Below are 16213 nucleotides of genomic sequence, written 5' to 3'. Positions count from 1 at the left end.
AAAAAAAAAAAAAAAAAAAAGTCACCTTATGCGGTGAGAAATACAAATATAGAATGCGTTGTATAGACAGGTGGTAAAGACGAAATAGGTCAATTTAGATCAACTGCACCTCTAAACCATCCCATAAACCACCCCTTGGTGTGGTGCTCTCAATATAGAAGGAATCCTGGGCTGGTCCTCGTGGCTGAGTGGGCAGTTTTTATTGTACATCAACTTGTGCCAGGCCTTGTGTTGTGGAATGCCCTTGTTCCTGTCTTGTGACTTAGAACACTGAGACTTAACCAGGTTATAGAACTTATCTAGCATCAGACTGCAGGGATTAAGTGTCAGCCAGGATTTGAACCTTGGGTGGTGTGACTCTAGATCTGAGCCTCTTCACTGAGTATTGCCTGTAAAAGAGGATAAAGGTGGAGGGATACATGCCAGTTCACCAGAAAACGTAACCGGAAACAGGGTCTTTGACACCTGTATGCCAGTGCACGGAGGAAAGGTGGTATTTTAGTTTGCCCGGAAACCCCTGAAGGTGGCAGTTCAGGAGAGACCATTTAGCTGAGAGAGGCATACTAAAAAATAAAGTGAAATCAGCTAGAGGATACACTCCATCCGAATAAATGAGAAAGACATATGGGGGTAGGAAATGGATCCAACATGAGAAAGAGGCAAGGAGAATCCAGGGTGAAAGGGAGAATGATCCCAGATGACAACAGTATAGCAGGAATGGAAGGCAGCCAACTCAGGTGGGAGCAGGTTGGAAGGATCCTCTGGAGAAATGTCTCCAAGAAAATAAAATTGATAAATACTTGGTGTATTTGAATGGCTTGGGAGGAAGATGTGTGGACCATTGGTAAGAGTAATTTTTTTTTTTTTTTTTTTGAGATGGGGTCTGACTCTGTCACCTTGGCTGGCATGCAGTAGTGTGATCTCAACCTCTGCCTCCTGAGTTCAAGCGATCTTCCCTCCTCAGCCTCCTGAGTAGCTGGGACCACAGGCACACGCCACCATGCCCAGTTAATTTTTTGTACTTTTGGTAGAGATGGGGTTTTACTGCGTTGCCCAGGCTGGCCTTGAACTCCTGAGCTCAGGTGATTTTCCCACCCGGCCTCCCAAAGTGCTAGGATTATGGGCGTGAGCCACCATACCCAGCCAGTAATAGTAATTCTGATTTAATTGGTGATAAGCACATAGAAAACTAAAAGAGGTATTAAATCCAAGGAAAATAGAAAATTATGACAAAAAGGAAAAGTGTATTAATATAATACATGGCTCAGCTGTAAACAGCATTGACATAATTTAAACACTTAATACCAGTCCACACAAACTGACGGTGCAGTTATCCTGGAAAAGTGGGAAGGTGCATGGAAGAGAGCTAAAAGCTCATCTTCCATGGTGGGGAGTCAGTAGGTAAAGCCTGAAAAGGAAATACCAGGCCGGGTGCAGTGACTCATGCCTGTAATCCCAGCACTTTGAGAGGCCGAGGCTTGCAGATCACTTGAGGTCAGGAGTTTGAGACCAGCCTGGCCAACATGGTGAAACCCCGTCTCTACTAAAATACAAAAATTAGCTGGGCACGGTCCTGCGCCTGTAATCCCAGCTACTCAGGAGGCTGAGGCAGGAGAATCGCTTAAACCCAGGAGGTGGAGGTTGCATGAGCCAAGATCTCGCCACTGTACTCCAGCCTGGGCGACAGAGCAAGACTCCGTCTCAAACAAAAAAAAAAGAAAAGAAAGAGAAAAGGAAACACCGGGAATTAAAGTATATTTAAAATATCAAGGATGGGAGGCTGAGGTGGGTGGATCACCTAAGGTCAGGAGTTCAAGACCAGCCTGGCCAACATAGTAAAACCCCATCTCTACAAAAATACAAAAAATTAGCCAGGCATGATGGTGGGTGCCTGTAATCCCAGCTATTTGGGAGGCTGAGGCGGGAGAATCGCTTGAACCCAGGAGGTGGAGGTTGCAGTGAGCCAAGATGGCGCCATTGCACTCCAGCCTGGGCAACAGAGCGAGACTCTGTCTAAAAACAAAAAAATTAAGGAAATACGAAAGAATCATCTACAGAGGTGACAGTTGTCTGAGGAGGGGAGCATAGGAAGACAGTGACTATTGTAACGACCCTCATGAAATCCTTTGACCCTTTAAACGCTAAAAAAGAAAAAAGAGGCCAGGTGCGGTGGCTCAAGCCTCTAATCCCAGCACTTTGGGAGGCCGAGACGGATAGATCACGAGGTCAGGAGATCAAGACCATCCTGGCTAACACGGTGAAACCCCATCTCTACTAAAAAATACAAAAAACTAGCCCGGCGAGGTGGCGGGCGCCTGTAGTCCCAGCTACTCGGGAGGCTGAGGCAGGAGAATGGCGTGAACCTGGGAGGCGGAGCTTGCAGTGAGCTGAGATCCGGTCATTGTACTCCAGCCTGGGCGATAGAGTGAGACTCCGTCTAAAAAAAAAAAAGAAAAAAGAAAAAGGTATTGTATGAGCTGTTATAGTTTACTCTGCCCTATGAAAAGAAAGGATGATGTATGCCAGGTAAAAAGCACACAGTTAGTGGCAAGGCAAGCCCAGGGGAACTTCAGCTTCCCTAGCCTCAGGCTGAGAGTTGAGGGTGAGCCGTGGAGAATCATCTGACAGCCCCCTGGAAAGCGTCTGTCTCAGGGGCACAGAAGATAATCCGTGGGAACTCGGCTGGGGACCCAATTCTGACCAGCAGGGAGTGTGAGCCCTGTGAGAAAGCAGCTTGGGCAGGCAGAGTTCACGAGGGAAAACCCTGGGCCAGTAGTCCCCAGAGGAGGTCCCCGCAACATTTTAGGGGATTTTCTTGGGTGTTCAGTGAAAAGAGGGTTCTCTGGCTACAGTTGGAAAATGCTGGTTTACACAAAATGAAACCAGTATATTTTCCCTCTATCGTCCTCCTCAGAGTCCAAAATGCCAACATTTTGTAAATCTCTGATCTGAGATGGGGCATATTCCATCTACCCTTTGCCATACCTGTTTTTCTAGAGGCTTCTCTTAATATTCCATCAAATACCCTTTGGGAAGTCCTGCCCTGTCTTCCAGGAAGGCAGTTCTTTTCAGAATTCAAGGAAAAGATAGATGTGTCTTCATAGTCCTGAAACCCTGGAAGAAAAGACCACTCAAAAGAGATGGGAGTTTCTTAAGGAGAAATATTATAATTACTTTTTTGCTGGTATCAAGGAGAACTGGGGTTTTGTCTCAGCTCTTTACTCACTGTTTGATCTTGGGATAGTTATTTAAGTCTCTGAGTTTCAGTGTCTTTATCTGTAAAATGGGGAAAATAATGCCTCTTTATAGAGTTGTGATGGAAATGAAAGGAAGCAAACTATACAAAGGATTTAGCATGGGACCCAGCACCATAGTCTGTGCTCAATAAAAGATGTCTCTTATTATTGTGAATAGTCCCCTGAGAACCAAAAAGAGGTCCAATACCTCCAGGGACCAGCATAGGTCTGTAGAGAATACTTCACACAACTCAATTTGGAAGAATTTGAACAAATGCTGGAAGGAGAGAGATGTTATGTCAGCATAGACTTTAAAGAACAGGGTCAAGAAAAGCTGAAACTCAAGAACTGAGTCTTGCAAAAAAAGTGCAATGAGCAGCAAAAAGGACTTTATTTTTGTACTTCTCTTTGGAGTAAGAAGAAGAAAACCTAGACCTAATTGTTTGGACAGAGTATCGTTTATCAGTGGCAGAGAGAAAGCAAAATTTACTTAAGTTCTGTTATGGTTCCATATTGAAACAAATGGTTATCAGATCAGGAAGGGTCCCACAGGCATTGACAAGAGAGTTGAATCTATTATTTCAGCTCTCCTGGCTCACTTGTATTGTGCCTCCAGAACACCAGGAGAATTGGCAGGCAGGAGTCATGAAGCTGGTGTCAGCAATCTTTGAGGGAATGGGAGAGAGGTGTTGGCAGACTGGAAGTACTCAGAAGTTGCAAGATGCAAAAAGCATCTTGCACTCTCTAGACTAGTGAGCGTGGTGTCACTCTCAGCGAAAATTCTGAACTAGATTATTCAGCAAGTAGGCTGTGAACACTCCAAGGGAAAGAGCGAGTCCTGAGAGTCAGAAAGAGCCAGGCTTGCCAGACCATCCTCATTGGCTTTTTATTTATTTATTTTTAATTTTTTCCGAAGACCCCTAAGTAGACTCAACATTGTCATTGCCTAAAAAGAAATGCTTACCCGGCTGGGTGTATGGTGGCTCACACCTGTAATCCCAGCACTTTGGGAGGCCGAGGCGGGCGGATCACTTGAGGTCAGGAGTTCGAGACCAGCCTGGCCAATATGGTGAAACCCTGTCTCTACTAAAAATACAAAAATTAGCAGGGTGTGGTGGTGGGCGCCTGTAATCCTAGCTGCTTGGGAGGTTGAGGCAGGAGAATTGCTTGAACCTGGGAGGCAGAGGTTGCAGTGAGCCGAGATCGCACCATTGCACTCCAGCCTGGGCGTCACAGCGAGACTCTGTCTCAAAAAAAAAAAAAAGAAAGAAAGAAAAAAGAAATGCTTACCTGCCCAAGCAAAGGAAGTGCTGCAGACCATATATAGGTAGGGTTTAGCAAGACGTTTTGAGAACATTCTGACAGCATTATAGGCAAGACAGAAATGTCCGGAGAACATCCAGGAGGGCGAGGACTGTGGTGATGGGAAGGTTGGGTTGATTTATAACTGGTTGGATGGGCATACCCAAAGAGTAATGATGTCAGTCCATCAGCCTGTCTGCCTAGCCCTTTCCTGTTTACTTTTTAATCAAAGCCTGGGATGAGAACATCGATGACAAATTTATCAGTTTTGTCAGTGATCTGAAGTCAGGAAGGAATGCCAATATGAAGAATGCCAGAGTCAGGTTTCAGAAATACCCGAACTGCCAGAACACTAGCCAGATAGTGCAGAGCTCTCCTGCGCCTAGCTCCATGTAATCAGCCGGACATACTAGTTGGGGGACATACTAGACGGGGGACGTACTAGATGGGGGAGAATGGGTCCCAGGGCAGCCCATGGGAGAAAGCCCGAGGAAGATTTCATTGACAGAAGGAATGCAGTGTGAGTTGGTAGTATGGGGAGGTTACAAATAATAGATAATTCAATGACAGTTTCAATAGAAATAAAATGTCCCAAACAAGAGAGATCATAGTCCCTCTGTGATCTGCAGATCTGCACTGGTGAGGTCACATACTATGTTTATTGCCACACATGACACTTCACTTCTGGATGGGACACTCAAACTTTGACAGGTTAGAATGAGCCCAGGGGAGGTGACTTGAATGGATGGAGAATTTCAGAATCTTATCAAGAATCTAGTTAAAAGTTAGGGCCACAGATAGTAGAAAAAGAAACTTGGTGAGAAGTGAGAGCAGCCTCAGGGGTTGGAAAGGCTGTTACGGGAAGATGGATTCAGCTCGCTTTGGGCAACTTGAAGAACAGTGGTTTGAGAATTGCAGGAAGGCAGTTTGTGCTCTGTAGAAGGAAGAGAGCCCTGGCATCACCTCCCTCAGTAGAGCAAAGGCCTCAGTGGTTTTTCGGACTGTAGTTGGGCCTTTCCAGAGCACCAGTGGTTGACCAAAGCCTGCAGGGTCCACTCAAGGAGTCAGGAGCCCTTTCAAGCCCCATCTCAGAAGTACTCTCTCCCAAGCTCTGGGCAAGAACCTTTGTTTAGCAGGGAACTGGCCTGGCCAGAGGCAGTTGGATTCTGGGCCCAGGATAAAGGCAAACAAGTTTTCGTTAAGCCATTGACATTTTTACAGGAGGAGCAGATAGACTTTTAGAGGCAGCCAGCTAACGTCAACACATTAATACACTTGTCAGATGTATTATGAGCACCTACTACATCCCAGCCACTATTAGATGCTTCATCTGAGTCATCCCATTTATTCATAATGACCTATTGTTATTTATTCTTGTTAAGAGGATACCAAAGCTCAGAGAGAAGTTAAGCCCAATGTGACATAAAACTGGAACCCAGAACTTAAGCTGTTAGCCACTCTGCCTCCTGGAGCACAGCCTTGGCCCTGTGCCCCTGGCAGTCACCAGCGGGTATGAGCTGTGCCTCCCTGTGAGCCCCTCTCCCTTCCAGCCCCCAAAGCCATGCCTTCCCCTCCACTGGGAACTCAGGGAGAAAACAGCCCAGCTGAAAAACTAGGCCATGCTGCCGAGCACACTACTCATTTTTTTATGACTAAGATGAAGCTGACAACCATGCAAAACATTGCAAACCTGTGTCGGCTGCAGATTTAATACCTAACCCAACCCACACAAATAATTCATGCTTCTGCATCAATGTCCAGAAGAAACAAATCAGCAAAAAGCTGAGTTCTTGTGTGTGTGTGTGTGTGTGTATGTGTGTGCGCGTGTGTGTGTTGCGTTCTTGTGTGTGTGTGTTGTGTGTAGCAGCCGCGTTTCCATCAAAGCAGCATGCCGGAAATACCCAAGCTCCAGGACTGCAGATCTAGCATTTTGCAATTTTTTTTTCTCTTAAAAGATTAAAGTATGGTTTCAAATGATTGAAGGTTGGTGGGAGGTGTAAATGTGGGCACTTGTCACATTAATTCTTCAGATGATTAAGTTCTTTTCCATTTCTTTAAAGCTGCTTGCAGTTGGGTTTGATGTCCTGGTTCTGGGTGAGGGTGTTGTGGCAGTTACCAAGGTGACTTTAGCTGACTTTCAACAATTTATTTTTCCCTCCAGCTTGAGACGTCTGTAGCCCTGTATGCTGTTGATTCTTTTCTGCAAGCCCCCACCCCACCTCCCATTGCTATTCATCAGCATTTTTGCCTGCACCATAGAGGCTGGGATCCTCTAGCAGGCCCCGCCTGGACAAGCTAGGCCTCAGCCCCTTTCAGGAGGACGGTAGTGTGTTTGGAGACAGGAACCGGTGGTAAGAGATGGCACAGGGGAGTGATTGTGAGAGTCACCCCCTGGTTCTTTTGCTTAAACTCACTCTGAGCCCTTCGGCTTGTCACCTCACCTCTGTGAGCCTCAGTTACCTCCACTGTGAAAGAAGGCTTGACAGCGTAGCCTACCTCGTGCTTGCTGGGAGGAATCAGCAAGTGAACCTATGGCCTTAGCTGAGGGTTGGCACAGAGTAAGGGCTCAGGAAACATGGCTCAGGAAACACTGCTTCCTGAGTTCTGCTCTTGTTTGGGCCCTGAGGGCACCCTGTGTCTCCACTGAGTCCTCACCTGTCGCTGCTGCCTCCCTCTGAAGGAAGGGAGGTGCAGTGGCCCTGGTGGAAGGGAAAGAGAGTTGGTCGGAAGTCTGAGGCTTCGATCAGAAGTCTGACGCACGGTGAGCAGGGACGCGTCACCCGCTCTCTTTTGTAAAGGAAAGAGGTAGATTAAACAACCTCAGAGTTTCCTTCCAGTCCTGAATACTGTGACCCTCTTGGCCATAGCATTTTGTCTCCTTCACAGATCTTGTGCAAGGGTGAAGCCAGGGGAAAAGGCAGTTTTAGAGCTGGCTTTAGGAAGGCAGAGGGAGGGACCGCTTTGTGAAGGAACAGTCAGATCCGGGGGTAAGTCCTTACAAAGACAAGGCCAGCAGGCAGGCACGGCCCGTGACCTCAGGGGCATGTCTAACCCACTGCCGCTGCAGGGCCGTCATCTGTCTTTTGCCTGTGGACCCTATACCTTCCCCTGGGGAAGTGCCCCGCCTGTCAGGGTGCCACCCTGGCTGCAGGCCTCAGCACCTAGCCCCGCAGCGTGTAAGGAGGTTGGGCCTGCCTCTCAGTGGCTGTCCAGCTGTCATCCTGGGTGGCTTCTGCCTGCCACTTGAATGATAAATAACTAGAGCTTCTCACCCAGTTTTTGATGGACACTTGGGGAATTGTTCTGAGATTCACAGCCCAAACCAGGATCCGGCCTTTTGAATGGAATCAGTGGGTAACTCTTATTTCTGGCTGAGGCAGATTTGAGAGGTTGTCAGTGGGGGCAGCTGAATTTGAAAGAGCAAATCTTAGAATGCAAAGGGACCCTGTGACCCAGCCGTGGGCCTCACTGTTGGTGGGAAGCAAGCAGGAGGGAGTGTGGGGCAGCAGTGACAGCTCACCATGCCAAGGCCACAGTCAGGAGGAATCTGGTACAGGCTCCTGGGGCCTTAAAGCCCAGCAGGGCGGGAGCCCAGTTCTGCTTTCCAACCAATCCCACTGGTCCGACTCCTAAGAGCCCAGCTTGTACTCAGCAGTACAGATTGTATCACCCTCTGGTTAGATGAAGGGTGTGAATGTCCCTGCAGCTCCTGGCTGTTGGCAGAATGTGCATCCTCAGAGCCTTCAGGGTCAGCTGGACAGAAACTCTTGGAGCTGCGCATCTCATGGTGCTCAGAGTTAGGGCTCGGAGGCTCCAGGGCAGGAGAGGAAGGGCTCCCAGAAGCTCCTGCTGATCACAGGAAAAGACAAGGCACTGTGCCATATACTTTAATACAGAATGTTGGGGCCGGGCACAGTGGCTCACGCCTGTAATCCCAGCACTTTGGGAGGCTGAGGCGGGCGGATCACCTGAGGTCAGGAGTTCGAAACCAGCCTTGCCAGCATGGTGAAACCCTGTCTCTACTAAAAATACAAAAAAATTAGCCGGACATGATGGCAGGTCCCTGTAATCCCAGCTACTTGGGAAACTGTGGCAGGAGAATAGCTTGAACCTGGGAGGCAGAGGTTACTGTGAGCCAAGATCGTGCCACTGCACTCCAGCCTGGGTGACACAGTGAGACTCCATCTCAAAAAAAAAAAGGCTGGGTGCAGTGGCTCACACCTATAATCCCAGCACTTTGGGAGGCCAAGACGGGCGGATCACCTGAGGTCAGGAGTTCGAGACCAGCCTGGCCAACATGGTGAAACCCCATCTCCACTAAAAAAACAAAAATTAGCCGGGCATGGTGGCGGATGCCTATGATCCCAGCTAAGGCAGGGGAATTGCTTGAACCCAGGAGGCGGAGGTTGCAATGAGCCGAGATTGCGCCACTGCGCTCCAGCCTGGATAACAGAGCAAGACACCATCTCAAAAAAAATAGAATGTTGGCCAAAGATGCAGGCTTTATAGAGCCAGACCTACCTGAGACCGGATCTCAACTCTGCCCACTCCCTGGCTGTGCAACCTGTGCAAATTACTTAGCCTCCCTGATCCCCAGTTCCTTCTCTTTAAAAAAAAGAGAGAATGGTGGCAGCCATTTCTTGGGGGCATTGTGAGGAGTAGCCAGTCAGTGAGAAGTGCTTGATGCAGTGGCTGGTGCTCGCCAGGCATATACAGAATGGTGGCTGTCACCATCATTATCATCAGTCACCATTATTGTCTTTATTACTCAGGAGCCCAGCTGGAGACTCCCATCTTGCTCCTCCCTGAGCTTTTCACCTTGGGCTGAACCTTTTCCTGTGCTTGCTTCACAGGAGCCGCAAAGACAGCCTAGAAAGTGACAGCTCCACAGCCATCATTCCCCATGAACTGATTCGCACGCGGCAGCTCGAGAGCGTACATCTGAAATTCAACCAGGAGTCCGGAGCCCTCATTCCTCTCTGCCTAAGGTGAGTGAAGACAGCCCTACCACACAGTTTATCCCACAGCACCCAGCTCAGCCTCCAGGGGGCACTTCAGAGCCTCCCCAGCCCCCTCCCCCAGCAGGCGTCCTCCAGGGCCTCCAAGGAGCCACCAGGCCTGTCTCCCTGGTGAGGGTGAGGCACCTGTCAGCAGCCTACACACCTAAGCAGGCTGGGGCTCAGGGAGGGAGGAGAGCTACTCCACTTGGGGCCTGTTTAGGAGCCTGGGGACTGTGAACCAACCAGTCGTCCCCACGTCACTGGGCCATGGGGTGTTCTCCTTGCCCAACCCTCTGGCTGGCCTAGGTGGTGAGAAGTCTGCCATCCTTCCTAGAGAAGGGCTCTCTTGTCTGCATCTCGCATCAAGCCCAGAGAGCACAGTCCCCAATGGGCCCAGCATTGTGGCCAGAGAGCCCCATTGGTCTCTGATTGCTTGCTTGACAGACCTTCCTCATTCGCAAGTTCTGGAGTCAGAATCCACAGGGAATAGTTGCTAAAGAACTCTCCTTTATCCAGAGAAGTGTTCCTCAGCCCTGTTCCCCTTAGGAAGACTCTGTGACCCAGGGAGTCTCAGGTGCCCCCAGCCACCCACAAGCCCAAGGCAGGATGGCAGGGTTCCCAGTAGCACTGGTTTGTCAGGGCGGGGTTGGGTGGGTTGGGCTCTATTTTCTCCTGCTTGCTGCTTTTCTCATGCAAAACACTCAGTTCTAAAACCTAGTGGCCAGCCCAGCAAACTCCTTGAGGGACCAGGAAGCCCAGCTGTGTCCCTTCTGCTTCTCTCCACAGTGCCAAAAGCCCAGTCCAATGGCCAGAACTCAGCTCTGTGCTCAGGGCTGCTGCACGGCTGCATCTGCTACAGCTGGCTACCCCACAGCCCTGGGGCTCCACCCACACTTTGAGCAGCAGAGGCACCAAGAGTAACTCTAAACTCACAGAACAGTGACAGGGAGGAAGAAATGGCACAGTTGGGACCCTCCCCACTGTCCCCAGCACCTGGGAGTGAGTTTGAAGGGTAACCGGCCTTGGCCAGCCACCCTGGGCAGCGGACAGAGAGCAAGTGGCCAGAATGAACAGGACCTGGCGGGGTCTACCGCCATCCCACCACCACATCCTCCCTAGCCACTTCTCTGGCCAAAGCCCAGGGTCTTTCAACTGGTGAAGGGTTAACTGGAGGCAGCCTGAGAAGGCACGGGGCAGGTTCCACTTCCTTTGCTGATGGGCGGCTCTGCCCATTAGCTGCCCCTGCCTGCCCCTCCCCCAGGTGTATTTCCAGACTAGGGATTAACAGTAACTTTTGTGGCTCCCTGAGTGACCCCACTTGGCTTCAGCTTGCTTGCTTGCTTTTTTTTAAAGATGTGCTGTGGCCTTTGGGCCAGCCACTTAAATGTTATGGGAAAGCCCAGGAGCAGGTGGAAGATTCTGCCCTGGACACTGAAGTGTCCCACTGTGGAGGCACTATCCCATCGTCCCAGGGAAACTTGTCTAGACACTACCTCACCTCCGTCCCCCAAGGAGGGATGTGACCCCCTCTTACCTCTGGGCGTGACCTCAGCAATTGCTACCTTGCCTCTCTGGCCTCAGTTTTCCTAAGGGAGACAAGCTTGAATCTCTGCAGGATCTCTGCAGGGCTTTTGAACTCAGTGTTTTCTGCTAGCTTCGAGCACTTTGGAAGGATAACCTTAGATAATTTGTGAGAGGGGCTTCTCTTTGAAGGTGCTGAAATGAGCGTGTTTAGATACAGTCCCCTGTTGATGGACAGGTAGGGAGCCAGGAGAGCATGTACCTGGCCTGCAGACCATAGTCCCCACTCTCCCAGAGCTTTGGCCAGGCCTGCTGTGCTTGAAACTGTTTCTAGGCCCAGCTCCTCACTGTCTCCATGTTCCCATTCCCAGGGGCAGGCTCCTGCATGGACGGCACTTTACATATAAAAGTATCACAGGTGACATGGCCATCACATTTGTCTCCACGGGAGTGGAAGGCGCCTTTGCCACCGAAGAACATCCTTACGCAGCTCATGGACCCTGGTTACAAGTGAGAAGCCCCTTTTTCTTCTCCCTCCTTCCTTTCGTAGACTCTTCCTTGTCCATCCCTCCTCTTCCCCCTTGGCAGCTCTTGGTGGCACCCCTTCCTGGGAGGCTGGTCAAGAGCGCCTCTTAGATTCAGGGCCTGGGGCCTGTGGGTAGATGTGGAGTGTGGATGCTGCTACCCACTCCAGCAGCTCTAGGAGCACTTCCTGACCTTCTCCCCCGTCACCTGAGACACAAGTGTTAACTTTCCAGGCCCTGGCTCTTGGTAAATCTGTTTCCCATGGAAATCCAGGTTGGAGGGATATAAGACTTTCTGTACCCTGGGTAAACTAAGGTACAAGAACTCGAGGATGAAGCAAGATGGGAGGATGTGTGGAGGCCACTCTCCAATGGCTGCATGGAAATCCCACCACAATTCAGACAGTGGCATGTGTGCCTGGACCAGGGACTAGGCAGGCCTCAGTGGGAAGAGCCTCCCTTTCCCAGCCCACCCCTGATCTGATGGCCCTCCCATTCCTCCTGAGTTTGTGTGACCAGAGATCGGCTGGCTGGTCCAGAGCACTTTGTACTTCCTTTGCTCTTCTGGCTGAAGCGAGCTTCAGAGCTGATGCCAAGCAGGGTACTGGGGCCTCAGAGCCATAGGCCTCCTTCCAGCCCCCACCCTGTCCCGGGTCTCTAATGGGTGCTCAGCCTGCTCCACCACACTCCTGATTATCTTGGAGGAACAGCATCCTTTTTTGGCATTTGTTTGTTTGTTGGGGGTGGAGAGAGGATTGAACACTTTACCTCACCTCACTCATGAGTATCGAGAAAGGGAACCTAACCCTAAACCTAAAGGTGGCCATACCTGGTTTGTGATATATTGGAGAGGCATGTGGCATTACAGTAGAGGAGAAGAGAATGATGCTGGGTTTGTGGGTTTCACCCAGTCTGGGGAGTCTGTAAAGCATATGTACTCAATACAAACACACTTTTTGTCCCTGCATGTCTACAGAATTTCTCCTCCTTCAGGCCAGCCCCCTCTTCTCCCCCCACCACCAAAATACTAACCCTTAATTAAAACAAACAGCAAACAAAGGACACCAACCACACTCCCCAGACTAAGCCGAGATAGAAATGGAAGCTAGTGCTTTAGGGATATTGTGTTCCATAAATTATCTTGCCTTTTTCCACTGTTGTTATTATATCGTTTCATAACAAAATTACTTTGAACCATAAAGTTATAAATACATTTTAAAAGTCCCACTTGGTAACATTAGATTTCTGTCCATGTGGTGTTGGTAGTTACTGTAACAAAAGCTGTGAAGTGTAATATTTGAAATTAGCCCAGCACAAGTGGAAAGGGCCTCCCCTAATTCCCTACCCCCAGCCACGTCCCGGGCTGCTGCCTCTGCCCCTGTGGAGAACAGGGAGGGAGCAGGCCTGTCTCCTGGGCAGAGCTGCTGAGGAGGCTGGAGGTAAGGACAAGCCCCTGAGAGTTCACAGGTCATCATTCCCAAGTGTCCTCAGGTAGTGCGCGCGTGTGTGTGTATGTGTGTGTGTGTGTGTGTGTGTGTGTGTGTGTGTGTGTGTGTGTGTGTAAGGTTCAAGCACGTTTTCCTGGGACAGTTGGGACTGGGGCCTCCCCAAACTGCAGAATACATTCTACCCAGTTATGTTTCACATCCTCAGCTCTGAACCTATCCTCGGAGCTCTGCCCTCCCCTCCTGGAATGTCTTTCTGCCCTCCGATTTTCAGCAGCTCAGGAACCTTGGCCCCAACAGGACTGGGCAGATGTCCCATTGCCCCTCAGTCCTCTGAATGCCCTTTGGACCCAACCCCAATTGCCCAAGCCCCTGACCCCCTAGCTTCTGGGGTTCCCACTCCCAGTGCCACAACCCCCTCACCTCCCTGGCAGCCCCTCAGCGAGCCTGAGGCCCAGCACCCGCTGGCTCCCCAGCACATGGTCCCCTCCCGTGGGCTGTTGCCCAGGGAACCGGGGCGCAGTGGGAACGAGCTGCTGGCCTCGGCATGTTTCAATAAAGTTGCTGTGCTGGGAGCTGCTCAATCAAAGGCCTGTGTTATGGGCTCATTAGTGTGGTCCACCACGGGGCCGGCTCACAGGAGAGCTCCCAGGAAGGCTGGCGGAGGCCCCACACCCCAAGCACCCACCCTTGATCACCGAGGGGTTTCTCAGGCCCTTTCCAAGGAGCCCTGGGAAACCCTCTGACCCTGCCCCCAGCTGGATTCTCAGCGGTGGAGCCAACACCCACACCAGCCCTCCTCCCCCTGCCAGGCAGTCAGCACTTTCTGCCTCTGACTGCCAGCCAGCCGCCCCTGTTAGGGTCTTGCCACTGTGGTCACAGACAGCTCCCTTGCTTGTGGGAACCTGGGCTTGTAATTACTTGTGGGCCTCTAGGTCTCCCTCTGGGGCTGGCTGTCTCCATGGGAGTCTGCAGGACCTCCTAGAGGCCTGGGGTTAGACTTGCAGTCGCCAGTGAGGGCCACTCCCCTCGGCCAAGGAGGGCCATAGGCTCCTCAGGAGGGGACCCCAGCACAGAAAGGCCCACCTTTGCTCCCTGCAAGCATCTCTTGCTCACGTCCCCAGGGTTCCAAGGTGTCTTCTTGGGCCTTGTGTGCCCAGGCCTGTTGGAGGCAGAGGAGTAGGAAGGAGCGAAATCCAATAGACCTAGGACATGAAGAGACCCAGTCTTCTGTTCTTTTAACTGCTGCCGGAACTCTCCCATTGGTCCCAGCTGCAACGGAGGGGCTAGGATGACTTTGTTACAGCAGCCTTGGAAGCCCTCACTCTCAGCCTTGATACCTTGTTCTGGCCACTAGCCCAGGCCTGTTATCTCTTGGGAGAAAGCATGGCAGAGACACCCTGCAGGGGGAAGAGTGACAAAGAGAGGCCGAGAGGAAAAGGTAGAAGGTTTGGGAACCCGAGCCCCTTTCCGGAGCCTGTGGAATGGCCCCAGACAGGCCTCCACACCCACCTGCTCCCTCACTTTCCCCCATCAGTCCAGACCCAGGAAAGTCAGGGCCCCAGCATGTGGCAAAGCAGGGCTGTTTGCAGACCAGGTGGAGCACAGTGGACATTCCCTGCTTTATGGAGGATCTGGGGGTGCAGGAAGCCAGCACCAGTTCCACAGGCTTTCACTTTCCAAGGAACAGCACCTTGACTCCGTCTGCCCTGCCATTTGCTGTTTCTTGCTGAGACTGTAAAGCTTATCAGCCAACTCCAGGGCTGTGCAGGAGGCTTTTCAGACCCTGGGAGGGAGCCTGCCGAAGTCTGCTCCTGCACCTCCTTCCCCCCAGCATTCCTCACCCTGGTGGCTTTAACAAGCCTCTTTCCCTTGAGCCTGTCAACACTGGACTGTTAGTCTTCTGAGCGGGAGCCCGGCCCAGAGCTGAGTCGTTCATCTGTCCCCAGCCAGGGTTGATCTGAAGGGGGATAAGTCTCAGCCCCAGCGGTCACATAGAGGTCACATCACCAAATATGAGAATATTGTTGTAGGCCCCTCAATGCTTTCTCAGCTGTGTGGTGTCTGACAGCTCACCCAGGTGGCGCCTCCAGTCCCAGGCATTCTCTGCCAGCCCTGATGGGAAGCCCCAGGCGTGGGAGAAGACGCCCAGCAGCTGTTCCAAGTGGGCTCTGCTGCTCCAGGCCAGGCTTGGGAAGGTGCTGCCGAACTGTCCTCTAGACAAGCCCTGCCTTCTGCCACCCATTTGGATGTTGTGTAGAAGATGACTTGGGAATTCCCAGCCCATGCCCTGGGCACCTCCTCTTTGGTGCCTCTACTGTTCCTCCTTCCATGGGTGAACCCAGCCATACTTATTCTCCCTGGAGACCTTTGCTTGGACTGCCCCAGAGACCTTGTTCAGGGGGACACCCACTAAGATTTAGAGCCCAGCAATCCTCCTGGGGAAGTACCCTTCCTTGTAGGAAAGGACTGTGATGCCCCACTGTGTCCCTGGCATCCCACAGCCAGAGCAGGAGTCTGAGCCTGCTTCTGCCACCAGAGCCAACTTTTCACCGCCCACTAAGAACGGGAAATGAGCAAGACCTGTGCCCGCACTGCAGCCTGCTACCTGCTGCACCACACGCCTCTGCCCCTGACCTGGGAGGAGGGTGTTCTCCAGGCTGTTTTCTGGCTTTTGTCTGACCTGTGGAGTAGCGGTGGGAGGGAAGGGACGCAGACAGGACTGCTTCCCCGTCTCTGCCTCCTCCACTGCCATCGTGGGTGCCAGAGCAGCTCCTTGGCAGGCTCTTCCACTGTAAACAACACATTTCCTTCCCTGAGAGGAGGAAAGGGAGGGAAAAGAAAGCCAAACTTGTTGGGAAGCAAGAACAACGTGTCGACATGAAGAACAAACAAGGCCCTGGACAACGTGTGGATTGTCATACCAAGGGGAAGGAGTGGGCATTGTCAGCCACTCTTTGCAGACTCAGAAATATCATTGACCACAGACATCCGAATCGGCGTCAGATCTGCAGCAGCTGGGCCCCTGCCTGCAGCGCAGCCTGGCTTGCCCAGGGCAGGCACTGACACAAGATCACTTTTCGGGTTCCTTTCTGGAACTTGCTGGGACCTGGGGAACTGGGAGGTTGTTGACAATCCTCCTTTACCATCACCCAGCCAAGCTGGTTAAGGCAGCTGGTGTGAGC

The 16213-nt window shown here is 51.3% G+C and overlaps 1 protein-coding gene across 1 annotated transcript in view; it reads left to right on the top strand.

Annotated features, from left to right (window-relative positions):
• SUFU (SUFU negative regulator of hedgehog signaling) overlaps positions 1–16213 on the top strand; it is a 135180-nt gene that overhangs the window by 107566 nt on the left and 11401 nt on the right. The window contains 2 exon segments of the mRNA XM_017851690.1: positions 9392–9526; positions 11431–11569. Coding sequence (XP_017707179.1) covers positions 9392–9526; positions 11431–11569 — 274 coding nt within the window.

The sequence above is a fragment of the Rhinopithecus bieti genome, unplaced genomic scaffold, assembly GCF_001698545.2.
Source record: "Rhinopithecus bieti isolate Rb0 unplaced genomic scaffold, ASM169854v2 scaffold_31787, whole genome shotgun sequence".
Classification (NCBI taxonomy): Eukaryota; Metazoa; Chordata; class Mammalia; order Primates; family Cercopithecidae; genus Rhinopithecus; species Rhinopithecus bieti.
The sequence above is the reverse complement of the archived record's forward strand: the minus strand, read 5'-3'. Positions and strand labels throughout refer to the sequence as shown.